The sequence below is a fragment of the Syngnathus scovelli genome, chromosome 10 (genome assembly GCF_024217435.2).
Source record: "Syngnathus scovelli strain Florida chromosome 10, RoL_Ssco_1.2, whole genome shotgun sequence".
Classification (NCBI taxonomy): domain Eukaryota; kingdom Metazoa; phylum Chordata; class Actinopteri; order Syngnathiformes; family Syngnathidae; genus Syngnathus; species Syngnathus scovelli.
In genome coordinates this window covers 6,792,464-6,815,302 of record NC_090856.1, presented here as the reverse complement: position 1 = coordinate 6,815,302, position 22,839 = coordinate 6,792,464, and the positions used below count along the sequence as shown (strand labels likewise).

The following is a 22,839-nucleotide window of genomic DNA, read 5'->3' as shown; positions in this document are numbered from 1 at the left end:
TCGCTGTGGCGACCCCTGAGGGGAAAAAACGAAAGGAAAAGATGAAGAAGAAGATTTTTGTTGGAAAAAAGATTTGAAATGATTTATTGTGGTGTTATATTTTAATATTACATAACTAGATATTTGAACATGGGTGTGTAAACTTTTATATCCGCTGTTTATCTTGGTACAACATTGGATTGAGATGTCCAGCCAAGTTGCAGATTTATCAATCAATAAAGATTGGGTGTCTTAATATTTCAGAATACGCCAACAACGTGTTTGCTCCTTTTCAAAGAGTTTCCTTATCCAAGTTTCAGCACAAGCCGTATTGCTCAACCACGTTTAATCTCAACAAGTTCAGAGTGGCTGACATCGAGTACTGCAATCTCTGCCAACGATAACAACACATCTGCTAACACGTTTGCAATGATGCAGTGGTTCTGTTTTGGGTAACGCCTTATCCGGCAGATTCCTGGAAAAGCAAAAGTCTTGCATTGTGATCATGTTTAAAGGTTGCACACTAACACTGCTGAGCCGAGATCTCTTATTGAGATCTATGTAAATGGCTTAAAATACAACATGCTCTTTGTAGAATTTTTAATTTCATCTAGATTTCATTTGAAGAGAATCTCAATGCATTGTTTATGCTCTGCTTCAATAGTCTTTATTGTTCAATAGTGCAGTGTTATCAATTTTGTTGTCATTCTCCAGGTTCTCATAGTGAGCAATCACTCAAGTGCCAAATAAAAAGTGATGAAGAGAAGAGTATGACAAATGATACAAGGCAGAATTATAGTAACAATAATAGGGGATTTCAGTCATAAGCAGAAAGGAAAAACCTTTCTCTTTGCCATCATAAGCAAAATAATTCAACTCTGGTGGAAAATGTATACAGCACACACCTTCCTAATATGTCAAATATTAAATTAATATAACACATAATAATTAATATTGCAGTCAATGTGCTAGTATATGAAATACTGAGGAAAAAAAATCCATGTGAAATTATTCAACATGTCAAATAGCATTTATGGTAATGTCAAGTAGTAGTAGCAAAATAAAAACATTAGCAGTAGCAAAAGAAAACATTATTAACAGCAACAATGTTCGGGTATATTTGAAGGCACTTTCTTGGCAAAACGTTCCTCCACCATGTTGGGACCTGGCGGGAAAAGAATACAATCTATTCAAGTACTTCTAAATATGCAGTCGCACATTTCATCCTTGGTCTTTCTCGGCAGAGGATTGTTTATGACTAATTTCATTCACAAAAGATGAGTCAAACGCACATTATTTAAAAATGTGATATACGTTTATACAAATTTGTACAGAAGAATGTGGAGGGCACCTCATTACGTGATTCATCAAAAAGATGTGTCAGCCCTCTCAATTTGCTCATCACAGTTCCATTACACAAGAGAAACATTTTTGAAAAATAAAATAAAAAAGTGAAGTACTGAGTGGATGAAGTCTGTTAAAGCAATCACTCAGCAGTGGCTCCTAATTGCATCCTCTGAGAGCACTTAATTGAGTCACGACGGATTGAGGACCAGACTGCAGTCATCACACATGGCTTCAAAAAAAAAGAACTGACCAGATTCTGATTTATTCTTCTTGCTCCCAAGCTTTTGGGTGAGAGGCATAGTGTCCTTGAGCAAGGCACAAAATCCTTTTTAAAAGCTGCTCCTTTTCTGTTCCAGTGTATGCTACTCGGATTGGTTAAATGCAGGGGACACACACATTGTGAAAATGTACAATGTGTAAAATAAAACTGAGATGCAAGGAATTTTTAAGTGGCAGCACAGTGGTCTAAGTTTAACATGTCTGACGTCAGAGCTGACGTCTTGGGATGGAATCTCTGCCTTCCTGAGTGGCGTTTACATGTTCTCCTATTGCTTAGTTGGGTTTCCTCCAAGTACTCATTCAGGCTTCCTCTCATATTCCCAAATAATGCCTGTTAGGTTAATTTAAAGTTCAAGTCAGTCTATCGGATTGAGTGTAATTGTGTGTGAATGGTCACAAATCACTCACTAATAAAAGTTAAATTGACGAAGAGAAAATTTGATTGATCACTTGATTCTCTTATAATTGACCTCATTATGTAAGACAATAAAATTGGCTGTTTTAACTTACATATCTAGGATTGTGCGCAGAGTGGACTCATTGCTAATCGTGTCAGCAATCTGGCGCATCTTTTATAATCTGAAAAAAAAAGGGACAAAGGTCATGAGTAAAGAGCACATTTATAGCTACGATATACATATATAGTATATATATATATTAAAATACATTAAAATAGAATAAAATTAAATTAAAAATTTCAATACATATAAAAATATGCAATAATAATTACACAAAATATCAATCTGACATCAATAATCTGATATTATTGATATTTTATCACATGTAGTTTAGAATTATTTAATCTATTAATCAAGATGTGATTGTCTCTAAGGACGACACAGTATTTACTGTATGTATTGTTCATATTAAATGAATAAATTTGGGAAACACATTCTAATAATGTGTTGGGAGTTTAAAAGGCTGATTTATATTGCGGCCTGTGGTTTTGGTTGCAATTTTACAGAAAAAAAAACAAGTTAACCAACATTGTTTCTTTTTTTAGATGAGGCAAAAAAAGACAGGAATACATACATGCTGGTCTTGAGCAATCTCTTGTGTTGTGATAAAGTCTGTCAAAATGTGTTCTACATTCCGATGAGAACTTGACTGGTCCTGCTTGATAGAAAAGGTCTCATCAGCCAAAACAAATCAAGCTTCTGAGCCTCATAATTTATTTTTATTACAAAAACTAAAAGGCTCACATTCCAAGCTAGGGTGACTCTCTTCACTCACAGGAAAAAAAAAGTGGCACTAACAGCTTAGGTGAATGAAAAAATCGAGTCGACATTTACAATCGAAATTCCATTTGAGATTACGGATTTTCACACCACTAATGAAGTCTATCCAGGTCCTGAGACAAATAATCATCTTAACCTCGTGTCGCTGTTCACTTAAATCGCTCAGCTTTAGACCATGTGCCGTTTTTCTACATCGCTGCCTTGTAAGCCTCAACCCCACAGCAGCTCGATTATTTTTTTTTTCCTTAATCAGTTTGTTGGCTTAGAGAGGAATACAAATTATTTCTTAAATGCTCCAGGCTATTCTTGCATGAGAAAAGAGCCATGTACGCGCCGCTTGATCTGTGTGCCAAACAAAATAACCTTACAATGTTTTAAAAGGCAGCTGTGTGCTTTAATCAAGCATGGAATCAAACTATTTGGTTCTTACCTGTGAAGTGCTGAATGAACTTGTGTTTCATGTTTAGATCTCGGGGAACAATTTCTGGAAAGAAAATTTGAATTTATTACTTCATTTATCACTGTCTACTTTATCACAGCTGAAGCTGTGGCGAAATGTGCAATATAAATACACTTGTTTTGTATTGTTTTATTGGACTGAAGTCAGATGTTTTCACTGCCACAGCGGCGCGCCCTCCTTCATTCAGATCTTTCATTCTAATTCAAACAGAGGACAATGGTAAGGTCTAACCACCTGAATGGGTATTAAAAAAAAAAAAAAATACGCCAGGTAACTCCAAGCCTAGTGTAGATGCTTCACTACCCCCCAAAAACGGCTATGGTCCCACCCAAACTCTTATGTTGCCTATCGATCATATCAGGGACACATGGGATTTTTTTTTCCAGTGTTGATATTTCACTGGGTGTTGACTCTTGAACTCCCAAGACCTGTTGTAATTTTGCACAGTGGACACATTAGAGTAATCCACAAAATTTTATGAGTCACCCGTGACTCCTCACTGACCCACCACGTGTCTGGATTTTGGCCAAGGGGTCGCTCAAGTTCATTGGGGAAGGTGAAAGGATTGACCTTTTCAGCTTTGAAATTTGGGGATTAATTCATTAAAGTAAGAATGGAGAATGTGGAGTAATCTGTTAAAATCTGTTGTGAAATATTGTTCATCTTGAATATGAATATCAGACGCTATTAAGACTAGACACCACAACCGTCTGTATAAGCAGGTCTCTTATAACACACAGTACATGCTAACAGGCTAAAGAGCTTACTGTATGGGAATTTAATACTCATCAGAATAAGTCCGTCCAAGTAGGCATGTGGCCTAACAACTAGACTCAGCCCCGGACCCAAGAACACACTGTACGGGAGTGTGGATTAAACATATGGCAACCACAGTTAATTTCTTTTTATTCGGCAGTAAACTTGCTCTAGATTGATTTCAATAATGAAGACAAGCAAACATTTAAAATGAAAATACTTTACATGTAAGTGAGGAACCGTCTGTAAACTTGCTCTAGATTTATTTCAATAATGAACACAAAATATAAAATGAAAATGCTGTCCAAGCAAGTGAGGGACTGTTACAGCATAGAGTAAAAACAATAGCACAGTCACAATTAATTTGTGATATTATAATGCAAAAGTGATTCATGTCGGAGTTGCACCTCAAGCATTTCACGCACTTGATACAAGTGTAAAATGTTAAGCCCAGTAAAACCCTTTGATTGGCAAAAGCTAATCTTTTGTTTGGGTTGCCGGAAAGGGATATTGTGCCTACGAATAATACGCTTCTGAAGAAGCCAGGTCAATCTTACGGGACTGGGAAAAAAATTATGGGCTATTCTGTGTATCCGCAACCCAAGGTTCATTATTTGAATCTTAAGCTGAATCAAGACTTTTTGAGTCGGAATCTCCATTAGCCTGGATCCTATGAGCGCTCAAGCTGGCCGCTGTTACGTACACAAAGCGAATTAGCAGACGCAAAGCAAACAGAATAGAATCCGATGTATCTCTAAATGCTTACGGACTTTAATTCGTGGTACCACCAGAGACACAGCATACTAAATATATTCACTTACTCACAAATCACTTTAACAAATGATCCAAAGTAACCTGAGTCCATCAAATGCAGACTTTATTTCCATTACTTATTATTAATTTTTGAAAGAAGGGGAAAAAAATCATATGATTTTGATGTTTGCTAATCTGAAGACATATTAGGCGAAGTGATGCGGACTCTTCATGTCGCACTAAAGAAGGAGTTGAATGGTGAAGGTCTTAACGCTCTATCTACTGGTTTTCCTCAAATGGACAAAAACTTTAGACAAGGACAAACCAATATTAAAGTCTTAAGTCACATGCTACTGCCAAGACTGGCTAGATCCTTACAGTGGATTACTTTCCATCAAGGCAATGCAACTTCATCTAATCACATTACTGTTTGATTTCTCTTTGCCCTCTCAATGTGTTCAAAACATCTATCATTGCGTGACCACTGTACTTTGGTAGCGTCTCACGCATCATTTGCTGATATGCTTTATTTTGTATCCTCAAAAGATAAATTCCATCCACCCACTGGTCTGAGAAAGGTGCTTTTCCGATTGCACAGGCTGATGTGAGACTGGGCTGAGAAACACCTCTCCAACATGAGAAGACTCACTGGCATGTTGAGGAGAATCTCAGCAGCAGGCAAAGTGGATTATTTCCATTTAATCAGGTCCTACTGCACATACTTTACCGTTGAGGATTTACCATCGTCTCTCAGGGGATATTCGTCTATGGTTGTAATTTATATTTTGAAATGTCTACTCGATCATCCAAGCATTCAATATTACGGTGTTTCACAGCGACGTTAAATTAGCTTAGCAATTAGCATGGCTTCTTCTTTATTTCCCTGTGTAATTACTTCTCATAATCCCTTAGTGAGACCAATATTTTTCAAATCTATATCTTGTTCGCGGTCATGGTGTCGAAGATTACTGACTAACATCAAAGTGTGTATGAAGCAGTGAAGCATACAGTGGCATCAAGAATCAAAATCACTTTTCTAAAAAATTGGCAAAGACATTTAGATCCAAATGGTATGAGTTTGCTTTGGAATATCAAATGCCTAAAATGGAAGTGCTTTTATATAGCAGGTGCTTTGAGGCTAAGACTCCAAGCTTGAAACATTTTCAGAGAAAATTGTACTGGATTTCAAACCCTGCTTGCGGGGGTTCCAAATGTGTACATTAGGTTCTATAAAGACTTTAAATTGTGAATTTGAGAATGGATAATTCTTTCTTTAAGTACCCCGAACCAGTTCAGGGTATACATAACACCTATCATCCAAATGAGAGATAGACGCCACGATCCAAAATCAGTGTGATTGATAAAAAATATACAGGTTGGTTTTAATAAAATAAAAGATAATGCTATAATAGTATTTTTGGGGTGTGTGCAAACACTCCCTTTTTTTTTGGGGTGTCATAACAGAGGTCAACAGTCTTTTTGTCATCGTGGAGCGATGGTCACCATTCATGCTTTTGGATTCCTCAATGAATCATTAAATGAGTCATTCATGTTTGGCACAGTGACGCCTCTCCTTGGTGAATTTAGTCTTCCTATCTTTGCTCTCTGCAGCCATCCATCACTAAAGCACAACTGGAATGGGGCTAAAATTTTCCACTTACAGCGAGTGGAAAGTTAGGCTATGCAAACAAAAATATTTTTTGGGCTTCAAGTGCAACGGATCAATTCTATCATGTATTGTACAGTACAAGAGATGTTATCCATGTCCAATAATACGCAAGCTTCCAAATAAGTCAAACTTACTCAGACTTTTAAAACTAAGTCGGACAATTCAGACGCCGACAATGACAGATGTCTCCCACGCTAAAATGACGGATTATGCTTTGATCATCACATGCTAAAAATAAATCTTATCAGCTTACCTATGAGTTTACTGTTATCCAGCCTGGGAACGTACAGAGGCTTTTCACGGGGGGACAACCTCAAGTCTTGAAGGGACGTGAAGAGTTCCCCACTGCAACGCCTGGAAATGTGTTTGTTCCATTGCTGTCTGTATCTGATCACCTGTAGGATTAAATCCAACAGGGCTCTTCTCTCCTGCTTGACCTCCTTGTTGTCCACACATTGGCCGGAGGTGATGAGCAGAAGGAGGAAAGTCAAGAGTATGTGCCATTTCCTCTCCACCTGCATGACTAACAAACCAACAAAAACAAGTCCATTGAAAACTAAAGGCAAACAATTCTATCTCATGATTGAATCCAGAAAATGTTGACTTAAAATGTGCAAAACTTGCATGCTTGTTAGAGTGTTGCAAAGAGAAACAAGTGTTACACTTACTACAGTGTTGAGTGGACACAGCTGACTTCCTCGAATAAACTTGGTCCTGGTTGCAGCGAGCTCGATCTTCTTGTTCAACACCAGCTTTGGAGCAATATTCTCCCGTCTCTATTTATATGTGGAGCAGTCGGCTTCTTGGGGGTAATACAATCGATTTCGTGTGGGTGGCAAAGCAAGGTTGACATCCTTGGTGCCGTTTCATCCCGCGGCGTTCGCTCACTTGGGCACGCTGCGCCCCTCCTTTGCGCACAGCGCAACTTACTTAACTCATGCACATGTTTTTTTTTTTTTTTACCCCAAAAGCATCCCATGCATGAATGTCTTATGATGCCACGATATTAATATTTCAACTCGAGAAAGTAAGCAATCCAGAGCCAAACACCCGCTAAAACAAGTTGCGGTTGTTTTCTTTTTCTTTTCCCAGAGGAAGAAAGTTGGACGTCGTCCCGAGCAGTACGCGTGATGCTTCACGGGCTCGTCAACATGTGGGATGTTTTTGCACCCGTGTCAGAGGTCTGGTGACCGCCTTACCAGAATTGTTTTTTTCCCTCCCTGGCGGCGTACCCTTGTTTCATCGATTTAATGATATGATCAGGAATCGCTGGAATAAATAATCCGTTGATGCCCTTCTCTTGTATTCCCCGTTGTATTGTAAAGACAAAATAAATGAGGAATGGCCGTGTTAGTTCACTTTTCTTCACTTGCTTCGAGGTAAATTGCTGCTGACTCACCTGTTGCTTACCAGCGTCTACAAAATTCACATCACACATAATAAAAATAAGAACCAACTATCTGCTGTATACAGTCGGAATAAATAGACACAAATACAAATGCTACTACGTATTTCAATGAAATATGATAATTGGGAGAAACATGCTTTTAGTTTTATTGCTTTTGCATATTTTCTGGGGATTTAAGCAAAACTTATACTGTATTTCAAAATAATCAAGGACAAAGTACAAAATAAGGCAAACGGGGCCATGATCTTAATTCCCTCCATTACGGGTTTTTTATTTGTCTGTGTTTATTTTATTTTATTTTATTTTAATTTAGTTCAATTTTAGAACATAACTATATTTTGTTAATTACGTTTTGGACAAGATCGATTGAATAAGCATTTCATGATATAATTACGATACAACGTCATGGATGTTTTTGTTTATTTGTTTGTTTAAAAAAAAAAAAAAAACTTTTTTGTTAGAGGCGCCACATTGAAATATTACATTCCGGTTCAGTAGGTGGCAGTGTGACGCCTTTACGCTCGTTGCAAAACCTAAACTCACGTTCTGACATTGTTTTCCGTTTCCATGGCAACCAACTTCATCTCGAGGTACGTGTTTTGACGATTGACTTTATAAAATAACGTCATACCTAATTGTTATTTTTTTTACCACAAATTACACTTAAAGTGATGTAATCAATCATTTTTCATTAATTAATTTCCTTTGCGTGGATGATCGTAGTTACTCTTAAATGTAATTAAGCAACCATTGCGGGTGTTTATACTCAAGTTTGGATGAAATTGGCGATCATAGTCATTTTCAGTGTTAATAAAAATAATTACATTGGAATTCAGGGGAATTTAGCAGCGCTCGTGGTGTAAAATGGATAAAATCACACGTCATTAGTTATTTGCGTAATAAAACATGAGCTCAGAGTGGATGCGTCATGATAGTGACCTAAGTACGGCAATTGAAGGGGCGGCGATCAAAATTAATATTGTGAGTTTTTTTCTTCTGCACATTCTACAATTAACATCCATGCTGGTGTAGAAAGAAGAAAACATGGCGAAATAAATTAATCCCATTTGACCATCCATCATGGGCGGGGATTTGAATCACCGCACTCGCATGATGTGCAAAAAATAGAGGTGAGGTTGCATTGCAAGTAAGTGATGAAAAATGTTTTTGTTTTTTTTCATACATTACGTACATCTGGTTAGGGTAGTAGTCTCTCAGTTTGTAAGGGCTCAACTGTTAGCATTGCTCAGGAGTCAAAGGAATGAGGATTACTGCCACCATGTTTAACTTGTTTCACTCAGATTGTGCACAGGGGTAAAACTCAAGGCAAAGGTTCAAATTAAATGTGGTATAGCAAATAATGTGTTTACTTCTATATTTCTCTCTTAAAATCTGCACCAAAATTTAAGAAATTTCATCACATATGTCAATATATTCCAAGCAGTTTTGGAAGTTATGAAAATCCTTACTAAAAATGAACAAGAAATTAGCATTTCTTTGACTTATAATCTCAAAATAATAGTCTTTTGTGTATTTCTAATACTATGGAATGAATTGTTTACATTTATATGTTTTCATTCGCAACAGTTATCTGAGAGAAACGCAACTACGAGTTTGACACCCCTGCCTGCTTACATTCAAATGTGGCCTGTGTGAACATAGACTCATAATATAACTATTGTTATATATTATTCATATATCTAAAAAAGAGTGTAAATCAAATTGTCCCTCTAGGGAACAATTAAATGTTGTTGTGTTCACATCACAGTTTTTAATTGCTTTTTTACAGCTTCCACCCACAGGAGACTTGACTAAGAGTTATCCCACCTCTGTTCCAAAAAAGAAATGTCACAAAGGTAAAAGTTCCCAGCGGTCACAGTAGTTAAGCTAACGTATTATTAAAATTTTTACTCCAAGTTCCACCTAAAATTGTTGTTCTATGTACCAATATCATGATCAACATTAAAATACAGTAGCATAGACGGCCTAAGTGTTCATGTCTTTTTTTTTATCCCCCACTAATGACTTAATTACCTTCCCAGGACATACAACGAGCTGTGGGCAGAGGCCCAAGTGGAGTTGAGTCGTCTTTTAGTCGATGAAGTTCCCCCTCAGCCTATTCCGCCAGAAAAGGACAGAGTATTATTCTTCCAGAGAGTGGCCATGCTGTACGTGCGCTATCTGCAGATTTTCAGACAACTAGAGAAGGTCTACGATCAGGTGGTGCAGCCTCAGAAGAGGCGACTTATTCTGTATACCCTCGAAAGTGTAATGGGTCGAGTCTTAGAGTTGAGGAATGAAATGGTGGAAAAAGAGTTATGCGAGTATCATTACATGGATGATGTCCTACACGACCTAAAGCTCACACCTGTAAGTTGGAGTCCTGACAACTAGATTTAATAAAATCAAGTTGATTTGACTCCTGCCAACACTTCTCTCACCAGGCTGATCTTGAGATTCCCATCCCGCACTATTTTTTGAGTGAACGCAGCCAAGCAACTGAAGAGAACGCAACAATGCTTACAAATATCCTTCAAGCAGTGGAGACAACTGGAATGCAAAAAGTCAGTGAGACGTCTTACTGATGGTGGGCTGATACCGGGTTTATTTTTGGGGATCATGGAGACTGATAATATAAGCCGCTGATACTTAAGATTTAGCATTGTGTTAAATTAAATTGTATTTATCAAAAGTACTTTAAGTCTCGGTACTTGGTATCGTAAGTACATAAAGAGTGAATTGTACTTGAAAAAAAAAAACTGGTATCGAACATCATTCAAAAATACATTAGACTGCACAAGTGTATCTAATGAAAGCTCGTATTGTGTATTTTTCCACGGGCATATTAGCGTGCAATAAAGGGCATGAGTCAAGATGAGGCCATCCGAATTATTCAAGTGGCAGAGAGGGCACGCCAAGGTCGCCTGAGGGCCGCCTTGAATGAAGCCAGTCGCAGATTGAGCAAGATACCCATGGCTGAGGCGCCCGAGCCCGCTGACATGGACCGAGCTGCAATCCGCATCCAGAAGGTTCTTTGTTGTCAATAATCCCCCAAATGTTTTTCTTTAGTTTCACCAATTTTGTTGATTTTAATTTGAAGGTTTGGAGGGGCTATGTAGAGAGGAAGAAAACAAAGGCTGCTCGCATTGAAGATATGACTTTTCTGGGAATGGTAATTGAAGTTGTGCAAATTCTACTTTATTCACAAAACTGCTGTCTGTTATTTTATATTGCAAACTTTTCTGTCAGATCCCACATCCAAAATACCAGGCACCATGTGAGGCCATAATCACTGCCCGAGCCAACGAAATGGCCATCCGACAGAGGCAGAAGGAACATCAGGATGATTACCAAAAGGCTGTGATGGAAATCACAAGCCAATTGATTGAGGTGGAGGGTCAAGACATAGGCAATAACCTGAAGGAACAAATCAGGCAGTGGTTTATTGAATGTCGGTCAGTTGGACACAAAGCTCTTGTTTTGATTTGTGTTTAAATTGTTGAGCAACTTATTCAAGGTATTTCTTTTTTTTTCAGTAACCTAACTGGAGTATTCCCAGACTTTCCAGATGAGGATGAGGGAGGATCAGCCATACTTTTTGCTGAAAAGGATTATCAGCTGGTAAGACACATTTAGAAAAGTTGATTTACAGGCATGATGTTTGTTGTTTTAAATTTTTTTTTTAGGTAGTGAAAGAAATGGAAGAAAATGAAGAGGATGACAAAAATAAAAAAGGAAAGGGCAATGACAAGAAAGATGCAAAAAAATCCAAGGAGAAGGATGCGGTAAAATTCATTCGTCTCTTGAATTGATGAAATGGGAATAATTACCGTCCAACAAACTAAATCCATCATGTAATATGAATGATCACACAGGAAGAAGAGGATGGCTTGGTGATGTTACCATCGGCTTTTTTGGCAGATTTGGAAATGTGCAATAAAACCTATGCCGGTAATTCAACTTTAAGCCGTTAAGCCGAGACAATCGCTCACAATGGGAGTTTCTCCACAGATTTCTGGGAAACCCGCACCGAATCTCGAAATTTTAACCAGCGGCACGAGGTGGAGCTGATCAAGGAGGAGAAAAGGGTGGACATTTTGTCAGAGATTCGGATAAAGGTGATGATTTAGGGATGTAAAAGATAAGTTAAAGAAAAGTCAGTATGCCAACATCAATATTGTTTTCTTTCTCAGGTGGATGAGGATATGAGACAGGAACTGGCAGACTGGAGGCTTGCTGTTGAAAAAACCCCAGCTAAAGTTTACAAAAAAGTGTGTATTGTGTTGAGTAAAGACAAAAACAAAATCTATGCTTCAGCGATACTTGGCCGCTTTGCTTGAATTCCCGTCAACTGTGTCACTATTTGCAGAAAAAAGCTGGCAAGCGTGATAAGAAGAAAAAGAAAAAAGGGGAAAAAGATTTGACACCCGATAGGTGAGACATATTTGCAATGTATTTTGGCGCCAGTTAGTGGAATAACAATACACTCATTGGATATGAAAAGCCTACAATATTTAAGATGTTTTTTTTTTTTTACTTTTAGAAGTTATAGGTCACATCAATAGTGGATTAAATTAATATTGGTCTCTTGATTTTTACTTCAGCTCTAGAAAAGATTAAATTGAATCAATTGGGTACAAATTATAGGTCACATTAATAGTAGATTAAAAACAAATAAATAAATAAATAAATAAATAAATAAATAAATAAATAAATAAATAAATAAATAAATAAATAAATAATCTTGGTCTCTTTTATTCATATTGCACAAATCTTGTATCTGAACAAGGGTGTGTAGACTTTTTCTATCTTCTGCAGTTAACTCATGTCTTGTAGGACTCTTGCATCTCTATGTCAAGAGATGGTGGAGGAGGGTTTGTTGAGGCAAGTCAAACCTGTGCAAATGCAGGACTACATTGGTAAGTCATGGCAATTATTTTTCTCCAATAAATAAAACTTGATTTATCCTTTATTATGTGGATTTTTTTTTTTTTATATGGTTCTTGGAGTGGCTCTAATTCGGTCGACCTAATGTGACCAATGAGTGTATTTTTATTATTTTACAGTAATGTGCTGCCCTCTTCTGGTGTGAGTTGATAACTCCAAGCTCATGCTGATCAGAAGATACAGAGTAATCAATTTCTTTTTTTTTTTTTTTTTAAGGTGACTTCAACTATCTTGGAACCACACTGAGACGGAATGACATCGAACCCATGCCTTCAATGGCGGACGTGCGACAAATCGTATCTCTCTATGGAATTCTACCTTTAGGTAAGACAGAATAGAAACAAATTGTTTAGAGTGATCATGAGTTGTTTATCATTTGCAGGTTCTCAGGTAGTCCACCAGAAGGCCCCCTTTATAAAGGCCATTCTACTAGCCGGCCCACCAGGAGTTGGTAAGAAGATGTTGGTCCATGCAGTCTGCCAGGAGACTGGCGCCACCCTATTTGACCTTTCCCCTCTCAACATTGCTGGGAAGTATCCCGGTAAGAGTGGCCTGACAATGATGCTCCATTTGGTGTTTAAGGTTTGCTTACATTTCAAGTTACCAACACTCCTTAAATGGTCATGACAAAGAAAAAAAATGCTAATTCTTACATGATCATTCACAGGTCGCAAGATTGATGCAGCCTGCAGTCATATTGATTGATGGTGCAGAGAAAATGTTCTACAAGAAAGTTCCCAAGGAGGAAAAGGCGGTATGTCTGAATATGTATATAAAAAAAAAAAAAAAACGCATATAATTTCATCAATCTTTTCTAACTAAAAATGCTCCACACATGTCCAGTTAGAACCGAAACGCTTGAAGAAAGATTTGCCCAAAGCACTCAAGCTGATCAAAGAAGAAGATCGTGTTCTTGTCATAGGAACAAGTAAAGATCCCATAAGTGCGGACATCAAGTCCATGTGTAAGATGTACACAAAGGTTATCCTCATCCCAAGGCCGGACTACGGATCCAGATTCAGTAAGAAAAGACACACTAACGCTGAACTCGAACAAGTTTGTATTAAAATGAATGTATTACAGTTTTGTGGAAGCAGCTGATCGAAAAACACGGAGGGAAGATAACGTCAGCGTTGGACCTCAGCTCCTTGTCAAAAATTTCGGATGGCTACACCCCGGGTTTCATGATCCAGGCAATCCAGCAAGTTATTACCAAGAGACGACTCCTTCTGCAAGATAAGAGGCCTTTGACCGCTATTGAATTTGTGGCACCATTAGCCAAGTTCACACCCGTGTTTCAGGATCAGGAAGAAGCCTTAAAAGTACTTTTTTTTAAATTTCATGCAACGATTATCAAGATATTATTTGAGAAAATATAAAGCAACTTTAATTGTATTTGTGTGTACGCTTGTGTGTCCAGAAATGGTATGCAAAGACTCCCTTGGGAAAGAAGCGAGCTAAGGCGGCTGCAGAAAGGGAAGAAGCACTGCAGGCGCTAAATAAAACGAAAGCTGCCCCGAAGAAAGGAAAAGGAAAAGGAAAAGGAAAGAAATAATTTACAATGTCAAGAAATGTGTTTTAACATGTATGACTGATTATAAAATATATTATTTGAAGTAAACTGCGATGTTTTACAAGTTTAATCAGTTTTTTTTCTGAAAGGTGCAACTTAGATTTACCACAAGAGGGCGACAAAAACGCTTGTAGCTAGTGGCAATTATCCTTTTTAGCACCAATTAAGACAGAAAATAAAATCATTTTGAAGGTTGGTCAGAATAAGAACAAACTATCTTTTTTTTGGAGAGGTGAAATGAATGGTTAGTGTTTTAACTAGTTGTCATCTTGTAGGCTGTGCTGTAATTAGACGTGCGGGACTGTTGACAAGGCTTTAGTCAAGGACATCTAATGTTATTCTGCATGATGCAGCTGCCTGAGTATGGCATACTGCAAAGTATGTTATTACACCCACCTACAGGAAATGACTTTTAGGCCAGCTTAACAATTGAGTTGAAATATTTTTTGAATATATCGGCAAGTGACGATATTACAGTTGCTATGTTAAAGGAAATGTTACATGTGAGTCTTTGAAGGATTTGTTTGTAGTCTTTTTCTGTTACATAATTCTGGACCTCTACTTTCTATTCAAAAATAAAACAAATTTCTCACTTAACAAAATGAACCTTTGTGATAAATGACGCAATGGAACTTTGGAAAGCGAGAGCGGTTTGTAGGCCACCATTCCACCCTTGCTGACGACAAGTTGTTTTTTTGTGCCGCCGCAGGACTGCGTGGAGATTACCGTGTCGATAGAGTTTCACTGGATTAAGGAGTGCTCAGTTCCACATGGGGCTGTCTATCAAGCCCAGCAAACACAATGCTGGGCCGTCCTGTGTTTGTGTTCTGTCTGCTTGTCTAAATTAGGAAACACATTTAAATCGGTTGTACATCTTACTTTTTAATTAGATGTCTGTTGAGGTGCTATTATCTTTAGTTTGAACATCATTCAAAGGTAATCTTGTTTATCCTATGGAAACCATGCAAAGCATGTGGAAGTGTTTTTTGGGAATGATGACCCAGTGAAATGTGAGAGCTCATTATTGCCCAATCTCTTCATGACCTTTCAACTGTGACGGTGGAGGAGGTTCCCCGAATGACGGCACACGTGAACATTACGGTCAATGACATGTTGCTTAACGAGCAGATTTAAACAGTCTTCATTCCTATTCAATTGAGTTCATAATGGAGATTACCATTCCTTATGAAATTGAGGTGAATGCTTATAAAATGCTGTCAGTAAAATTCCAGAGAACAAAATAAAATAAATGTGGCAAACTGTAAACATTTCAGCTAGCATGTTCGCCCTTCAGTCAAAAGTTCTGGGTTCAAATCTCTGCTCAGAGTTTGTATGCTCGGCCAGTACTTTAAATTTCCTCTTCCCATATACCCAGAAATTACATCAAATTGAAAAATAGAAGAATTTAAGTGGTACAAAATGAATAGATGTATACAAGTCGAGCGAGATGTCAGAAGACTATCATAAATTTCTCGGCCTGTTATCTCATCAATATTGCAACATTTTATTTGATTGCGCTGATTCTATTGATGCATTCTGCTTCACACGATTGAAGCTATCTTTGCCCGCATACTGACAGAGAGCTATTTGGAGGTCAGTATGTGGGGAGGGATGTGTCAGCTGTTCACTAAATCGCTCCATCACAGCAGCAAGAGGAAAAAAAAAGTACCGGAGGCTGTCTCCTTCGGGGGAGTGCGACTCATATTCCCAATGTATGCATGCTGACTTGTTAATATAGTAAGCTTTGTTGAAAAGGATGTTTGTATTTTTGTTGTGATGGTGTTATTTTATGCATTTAAGAAAAATAGATTTTGTTTTCCACCATGCCCAGCCAGTGTAAGGATGGATTTCTTTTAGACTACATCTGAGTTAAAGGTGCGTACACTACTGGTGTTTTGTTTCTTGGCATGTGTCTTGATCTGTTTTGTGGATGGCTATTTGTGAATTATATATTGGGCGTATGACATTTGTTTGGCCTAAATGTTAAGTTGAGCTATATTAAATTTGAATCCAGTGGTTTGTCAAGATGCTGTCCGAGTTATTCTGCAGCTGAAGCTATTTAGAGAGTCTTGTAAACATCTTTGTTTTACTGATATTTGTATAGGCTCCAACTTCTTAGATTTGATATCAATCTATTCTCAATTTTTTTTAGCTTGCCTTTCTCATTTGAGTGTGGTAGAGACAGCATCGCAGCTGAGTCTATATTGGTGGTGATGAGCTAAGTCAAGCGAGGTGACAGAGATTAAACTCCTCGTCACTACAGGGGAGGTCGAGCATACCACCGTTGGGATCCACCGTATGGTAGTGATGCCATGTTTACTGACTTTTACACGGCCATCTTGGATTTTGTAACACTTTCTTAGCTGAGTTGATACCATCATAAGATGCTTTTGAGACATCCCCATTTCAAAAAGTTATGATTGTCTATTGAATAATATTTCTTCTTCTATCGGTAGCTGTTTTACCGTTAGAAAAGTATAGAGGCCAAACATGATTTTAGTCTATATATTAACTGCAAGCACAAACAGACAATGCACATGCAAATGGAAAAATACTATATGTGATCTTGCTGACAGGATGGACAATATTGTCATGTGTGCTTGAATACTGAAATTCATTTTTAGAAACACTTCTACAGCATTGCAGTTTCCAACTTTGCAAACTACAAAGCAAACGATACGATATAACATTTATGGGTGACTCGACTGAGATCCGAAAATAGCCGTCTTGCAAGTGAATGGCTTTGAGCCCAGGTTTCCCCTTTAAGTTTGGTCAATATTACCAAAATGTAAATCAGACTCAAGCATGATTATTTTTGCTAAAGGTTCTGTACTGGATCTAATCAAAGTACATCATGCAAATCAGATGTTCATCATTGCCAATAAAGAACTCCAGAAATAATTTCTATTGTGTAGTACAATTCAGGATAATTTGTTCATTAAAACATGGTAGCTAATTCAGCAAACAGCTAAAGGCAAACATACAATCAATGTGCAGTAGCACATATAAGTTCCCCGTCATCCAAAGACTTACCTTTAGCTCATGTGTTTCCATTTCTGGACTGAAAGGTTTCAATCAATCCGAAGCAAGAAGTATGGCAGACAATATCCCTGGAGGAATAGTAGCAGCCGCAAGTAAGTTCTTCACTTGATTCAATTGCCCATATTGATTGCTGAGTGCATACACAAACCTTTTTGTCTTCATGGTTCAGAGAACCGTCTGCAGGTGGTTAGAGGCTTGGAGGATGTACAAGTGTCGGAATGTGAGAGCTGCTCCTTTGAGGTGACCCTCAACTTGTCATACATTGAGGGAGTGTGGACCAGGGATGGGATGCGGCTCAAGTCCAAGCCCAACTGCCGCATCAGCACACACGGGAAATCGCATTCCCTCGTTTTAAACAGAGTGGCGTTGGCAGATGTGGGCTTGATCTCTTTCCAGGCAAATGGCATTCAGACCTCTGGGAGACTCACGGTTAGAGGTAGGCTTGGAAAACCAGCTAAGACCTTGAGAGTCCAAAACAAGTTCAAGATTCAGGTTTCATTGAGACTGTCTAATGGAACATGGAGCATTCATGAAAACGTAATTGTTCTAACTTGTTTATTTAATTTCCTACCAGCTAGGGACATCTATATTGTCCAGGAACTTCAGGATGTTGATACTATGGAGCGTCAATCAGTCAGCTTCATGTGTGAAGTAAACCAAGTGGATGTAGATGGTCGGTGGTACAGAGATGACTGTAGGATCAGACCTGGGGACAACATCAAGATCAGACATCAGGGTGAATGAGCTACATAATTTACATAATGTAAACATATTTGTTTAAATGTCCTGGATGAAGGCATAATGGTATTCTATCTGTTCTGAAACTGGTTTCAGGTAAAACCCACACTCTGTCTTTTAAGTCAGTCAGACCAGAACACGCTGGAGAGATCCGATTCACTGCGGAACGTGTCTCGTCTTACGCAACTCTTACAGTAAAAGGTGAGTCTAAAAAATGTTACCATTACGTTATAGGGATTTAATTTAATTGTTTGTGTACCTGTGTATGTGCAAATCAAATGGTCACAAACTGTCATGGTACATTTTGCATTATAGATTTACTAAGCAGATTGGCTGACTTATTTATACAGAAGTCTAAGGACAAAACACACAAAAAAAAATAAAACCAAAAATTCTCAAGGTTTTAGAACCATTGCATTTTCTTCTGATTTTCAGAGCTGCCAGTCCAAATAGTACGTCCCTTGAGAGTCAAGATAGCCATGTATCACCACAGAGGCCTGCTGGAGTGCCAAGTTTCTCGAGCTAACGCACAAGTCAAATGGTACAAGAACACAAAGGAGCTCGTGTCCAGCAAAAAGTACCAACTGGTCAGCCAAGACGTTTACAGACAGCTTACCATTGATGACGTCTGCTCGTCAGATGAAGACACCTACACTTGTGACGCAGGAGATGACAAAACCAGTTGTCAGCTTCTAGTTGAGGGTGAGATATATGCTTGCACTCCATACACAAAATAACAGAAATCCTAAAACACAATTTATGAGTCACTAATAGAAGTGTGCTGCATGTTATGACTGTCCATGCAGAGCAGGCTATGAGCATCGTTCGGGGCATGAGCTCAGTGGAAGTGACAGAACCTGAGTCAGCGCTTTTTCAAGTGGAAACCAGCTTGAAGTCAGGAAGACCGCCCAGATGGACCTTGAAAGGGAATGTGTTGGAGCCCAGCGAAAACGTGGATATCTATAGAGAGGGTACCATCCACAGCCTCTGTCTCATTTCCACAGACAGCTCCATGTCGGGGCCTGTGGTTTTTGTCGCTGGCAAGAGCCGTTCTTCTGCGGAACTTACGGTAAAAGGTGGGTGAACCATCCCTCCCCCAAGTCCATCCCCCTCTGTGATCATTCAAAGGGTGTAGGTATCGCTTTCAGTCAGTGAAGTATCTCTCCCCGTAGAGCGGCCCCTCCAAGTTGTCCGCAATTTGGAAGATGTGGACGCCAAGGAGAACAGCTCTGTGACTCTGAGCTGTGAGTTTGCCCCCTCCCCCAGAGTGGTGAGGTGGTTTAAAGGTCGTACAGCTCTGAAGACTTCAAACAAGTACAGCATGAGGAGAGATAGGAAACGTGCAGAGCTGACAATCCATGGCTTGGTCGGGATGGATGCAGGGCAGTATCGCTGCACGGCGGGGGGTACACAGAGTGCGGCACATGTTAAGGTCGAAGGTATGTAGGCTAAATATGATTCATCGAGCTCAGACCTGATCTATATTTGCCACTTGTATTGGATTCACTTTCTTTTTTTTTGTCATAGTGCGAAAACTAAAGCTGGTCAAACACCTTGAACCAGTGGAACTTGAAGAAGACGGTGTTGCCAGTTTCGCTTGTGAGCTCAACTATGTGGTTGCCAACGTAGAGTGGCTCCTCAACAATGTCCGCCTCTATTCCAATGCCATAAACAGGATCCAACACATGGGTACCATGCACAGCCTCTTCATTAAGAAGCTGAGACCCCAGAACAGCAGAATCACCTTTAAAGCTGGTCTTCTTTCCGAGACAACAACTTTAAAAGTCAAAGGTCAGCTAAAATAAGAAGTCTTCTGATATTTATTCCAGAGAAATTTCCCATCAATTCCAAAATCATGTTTTCTATTGCCTTTAGAGCGCCCTGCGGTCTTCCTAAGACCTCTGGAAGATGCAGTTGGGGAAGAACAAGGGGAAGTCTGCCTCCAGTGTGAAATTTCCAAAGAATCTGTAGTCCCAGTCTGGAGAAAGAATGGCATTGTCCTGACACCTGATGATAAACATGAGTTGTGCCAGTATGGGAGGTCCATGGCACTGATTATTCACTGCTTGAGTAAAGATGACGCTGGACAGTACACCTGTGACCTTGGCACCAGCCAGACCAAGGCTAAAGTTACTGTTCATGGTTGGTTGAAGAGAAGTCCAAATTAAATATACCTGGACACTGCAAATTCAAATGCTCTTTATCTGATCTATTTACAGATTTACACATCACTATCATCCAGCGCTTGAAGACAACCTCCATATTGGAGGGTGAAAGCTGCACTTTTGCATGTCAACTTTCTCACGTTCTTAGTGATGAGCCTTTCTGGACCATTAACGGTCAAGTGGTTGTCTCCAATGGCCACTTCCAGATCATCAACAATGGGCGCAAGTACAAGTTGAGGATTAAAGATGCAGTTTTGTCCGACGCTGGAGAAGTGATCTTTGCGATTAATGACTTAAGCTGCAGGACCATGCTCTTTGTCCAAGGTGAACATCCAGTTTTAGAATCAATGAAAGATTAATTTGCCCTAATATGTTGGATGTACTGTGATTTTAGAAAGGCCAGTGCACATTTTTAGGGATCTGCTGAATGTCAAGACTGTGCCAGGTGAGGATGCCGAGCTGAGTTGTGAGATCACCAAACCAGAGGTCAGCATCCACTGGCTGAAAAATGGCCATCAAATCAGGCAGAGTCACAAATACAAGATGAGTGTGGAAAAGAACCTGGCAAAGCTGATAGTCAAGAACACCACGATCAGAGATTCAGGAGAGTACTGCTGTCAGGCTGATGGGGTTGCCTCCCGTGCCAAGCTAGAGGTCCGGGGTAAGTACTTGAGAAAAATGTCGGTCTGGATTATCACATTTTTCTTCAAGAAGATTCAGGAAAGATCATTGAGAGAAAACAACAACATACTACAAGTTCTAAAATGTGTATCATTCCAGAATTGCAGCACTCATTTGCACGAGAGTTAAAGGACAGCCAAGCAGAGGAAAAAGCTAAAGTGACTTTGGAGTGCGAGACCAGACAGCCAGCCAAGCGAGTGACCTGGTTGAAGGGCATGATGGAGCTGAGATCTAGTAGGAAGTATGTCATGAGGCAGAAGGGTGTGGTGCTGTCACTCACCATCACTTTTTTGGAGAAGTCGGACACAGATATCTACACGTGTGATGTTGGAACCATGCAGAGTCGTGCACAGCTGACTGTGCAGGGTGAGGAAAACCTTGGATACTCATTCAGTTAATTCTTCTCTGTTAACATGGCATTCCTTGTCCATTTTATATGTCAGGCCAGAGGGTGGTGATCCTGGAAGAACTTGAGGACATAGAGTGCCTTGAAGGGGACACGGTCACATTCAAGTGTCAAATCTGTCCCAGTGACTACACGGTGGTGAAGTGGTACCTGGATGAGACTCTCCTCTACAATAATCAGCTTAATGAAATTCAAATGCTAGCGGGAGGATACCACACGCTGACATTTAGACAGCTAGCGCGCAAAGACACCGGTACCATTTCATTTTCAGCCGGTGATAAACGATCGTATGCGTCACTGTTGGTCAGAGGTAAGGTTTTGTCTTTGTTTCTTATTTTCTATTTCCATTTCATTCCGTCTTTAGTTGCTTTGACTTGTTCACATTGCCAGAGAGACGTCCAACCATTTGTAAAGCGCTCGAGGACTGTGAGGCGATTGAAGGAGGGGGCCTAGTTTTATCCTGTGTGACCTCAAAGCCTTGTCACATCCTGTGGTACAAAGATTGTTGCTTGATGTGGAACTCGTCAAGGTATTACGCAACTCGTTCAGGATGTGAGGCTCGGCTGGCGATTCGGGAGGTCTGCCAAGGTGATGCTGGGGTGTATGAGTGCAGTGCTGGATCTGTTTCAACGAGGGCTGTTGTAACCGTCAAAGGTATCAAGGGGGATTCTCCAACAAAATATTGTCAAACAATATTTTGCCTTACACTTCGACTCATGTTGCTATCTCCTTTTAGCGATCCCAGCTGAGTTCACAAAGCCTCTTCAGAACGTAGAGTCCCGAGAGGGTGAGACTGCGACCCTGACTTGTGAGTACTCTCTGCCGGGAGTCCAGTTCCAGTGGAGAAAAGGCATTGAGAGCCTCAGGCCTGGAGACAAGTATGTGATGAAACAGAAACAGACTGTCATTTCACTCATAATCCGATCTCTGAAGCCAGAGGACTCTGGGGAATACACTTGTCAGTGCAGAGGCCACCACACAACAGCAAGGCTCAAAGTCCAAGGTGAAGCCATGTCACTCATCTTGTTCTTCATAGGGTTAGGGTTATTCAAAATTGACCATTACTTTCTTTTCCTTATTTGTCTCTTGCTTTCCAGACATTCCGATTACATTCATCCAGCATCTGAAGAACATACATGCCGAGGAAGGGAACAATGTCATATTGCGATGTGAACTCTCCAAATCTGGAATACCGATAGAATGGATGAGAAGCCAAGAAGTGCTGAAGAACGGGGTGAAGTACCAGATGAGAAGATGGGAGACAACACTAGAACTTTTGATCTGGAAAGCTGTTCCTGAAGACAGTGGGTTTTACAAATGTGTGTGTGCTGATCAGGTGACATCCGCCACAGTCAAAATCAAAGGTAGCAAGTATTTCTATCACCAAAGTAACTTATA

General features: G+C 39.5%; 3 protein-coding genes across 11 annotated transcripts in view; 2 read left to right on the top strand and 1 right to left on the bottom strand.

Annotated features, from left to right (window-relative positions):
- Positions 1-630: 630 nt before the first annotated feature.
- On the bottom strand, positions 631-7,860 carry alkal1 (ALK and LTK ligand 1). Of its 2 annotated transcripts, none has more exons than XM_049721950.2 (6): positions 7,150-7,860; positions 6,735-7,004; positions 3,274-3,327; positions 2,638-2,721; positions 2,116-2,184; positions 631-1,144 (listed from the first exon to the last, which is right to left on the bottom strand). In XM_049721950.2, the coding sequence occupies exons 2-5, from the start codon at positions 7,000-7,002 to the stop codon at positions 2,120-2,122; spliced, it is 471 nt and encodes a 156-aa protein (XP_049577907.1). In that variant the 5' UTR covers positions 7,003-7,004; positions 7,150-7,860; the 3' UTR covers positions 631-1,144; positions 2,116-2,119. The 2 variants fall into 2 exon arrangements, with proteins under 2 accessions (XP_049577907.1, XP_049577908.1); XM_049721951.2 differs by having other exon boundaries at positions 2,638-2,718; positions 7,150-7,850.
- Positions 7,861-8,431: 571 nt separating this feature from the next.
- On the top strand, positions 8,432-14,539 carry zgc:153738 (uncharacterized protein LOC558115 homolog). 4 transcript variants are annotated; one of them, XM_049721535.1, is made up of 21 exons: positions 8,444-8,479; positions 8,922-9,019; positions 9,679-9,745; positions 9,932-10,259; positions 10,334-10,453; positions 10,739-10,918; positions 10,990-11,061; positions 11,139-11,344; positions 11,426-11,510; positions 11,576-11,674; positions 11,765-11,840; positions 11,901-12,007; positions 12,083-12,160; positions 12,259-12,323; positions 12,726-12,808; positions 13,053-13,160; positions 13,219-13,418; positions 13,504-13,590; positions 13,680-13,857; positions 13,920-14,158; positions 14,257-14,539. In XM_049721535.1, exons 3-21 carry the CDS (start codon positions 9,735-9,737, stop codon positions 14,389-14,391), a joined length of 2,457 nt encoding a protein of 818 aa, XP_049577492.1. In that variant the 5' UTR covers positions 8,444-8,479; positions 8,922-9,019; positions 9,679-9,734; the 3' UTR covers positions 14,392-14,539. The 4 variants fall into 4 exon arrangements, with proteins under 4 accessions (XP_049577502.1, XP_049577492.1, XP_049577505.1 ...); XM_049721545.1 differs by lacking the exon at positions 8,922-9,019 and having other exon boundaries at positions 8,432-8,479; XM_049721526.2 differs by lacking the exon at positions 8,444-8,479 and having other exon boundaries at positions 8,690-9,019.
- A 1,543-nt stretch (positions 14,540-16,082) lies between these two features.
- The window catches only part of obscna (obscurin, cytoskeletal calmodulin and titin-interacting RhoGEF a), a 30,643-nt gene continuing 23,886 nt past the window's right edge, over positions 16,083-22,839 (top strand). For 3 of the 5 annotated variants that reach the window (XM_049721306.2, XM_049721288.2, XM_049721295.2), the window contains exons 1-17: positions 16,083-16,284; positions 17,478-17,543; positions 17,621-17,887; positions 18,026-18,187; positions 18,286-18,390; positions 18,625-18,891; positions 18,996-19,265; positions 19,362-19,628; positions 19,717-19,980; positions 20,065-20,331; positions 20,409-20,678; positions 20,749-21,015; positions 21,135-21,401; positions 21,479-21,751; positions 21,832-22,095; positions 22,178-22,444; positions 22,539-22,805. In XM_049721306.2, coding sequence (XP_049577263.1) covers positions 17,504-17,543; positions 17,621-17,887; positions 18,026-18,187; positions 18,286-18,390; positions 18,625-18,891; positions 18,996-19,265; positions 19,362-19,628; positions 19,717-19,980; positions 20,065-20,331; positions 20,409-20,678; positions 20,749-21,015; positions 21,135-21,401; positions 21,479-21,751; positions 21,832-22,095; positions 22,178-22,444; positions 22,539-22,805 — 3,784 coding nt within the window. In that variant the 5' untranslated portion in view covers positions 16,083-16,284; positions 17,478-17,503. Of the gene's footprint in view, positions 16,285-17,477; positions 17,544-17,620; positions 17,888-18,025; positions 18,188-18,285; positions 18,391-18,624; positions 18,892-18,995; positions 19,266-19,361; positions 19,629-19,716; positions 19,981-20,064; positions 20,332-20,408; positions 20,679-20,748; positions 21,016-21,134; positions 21,402-21,478; positions 21,752-21,831; positions 22,096-22,177; positions 22,445-22,538; positions 22,806-22,839 lie in introns of those variants that run through there. The other 2 variants (XM_049721281.2, XM_049721315.1) reach the window with 2 other exon arrangements.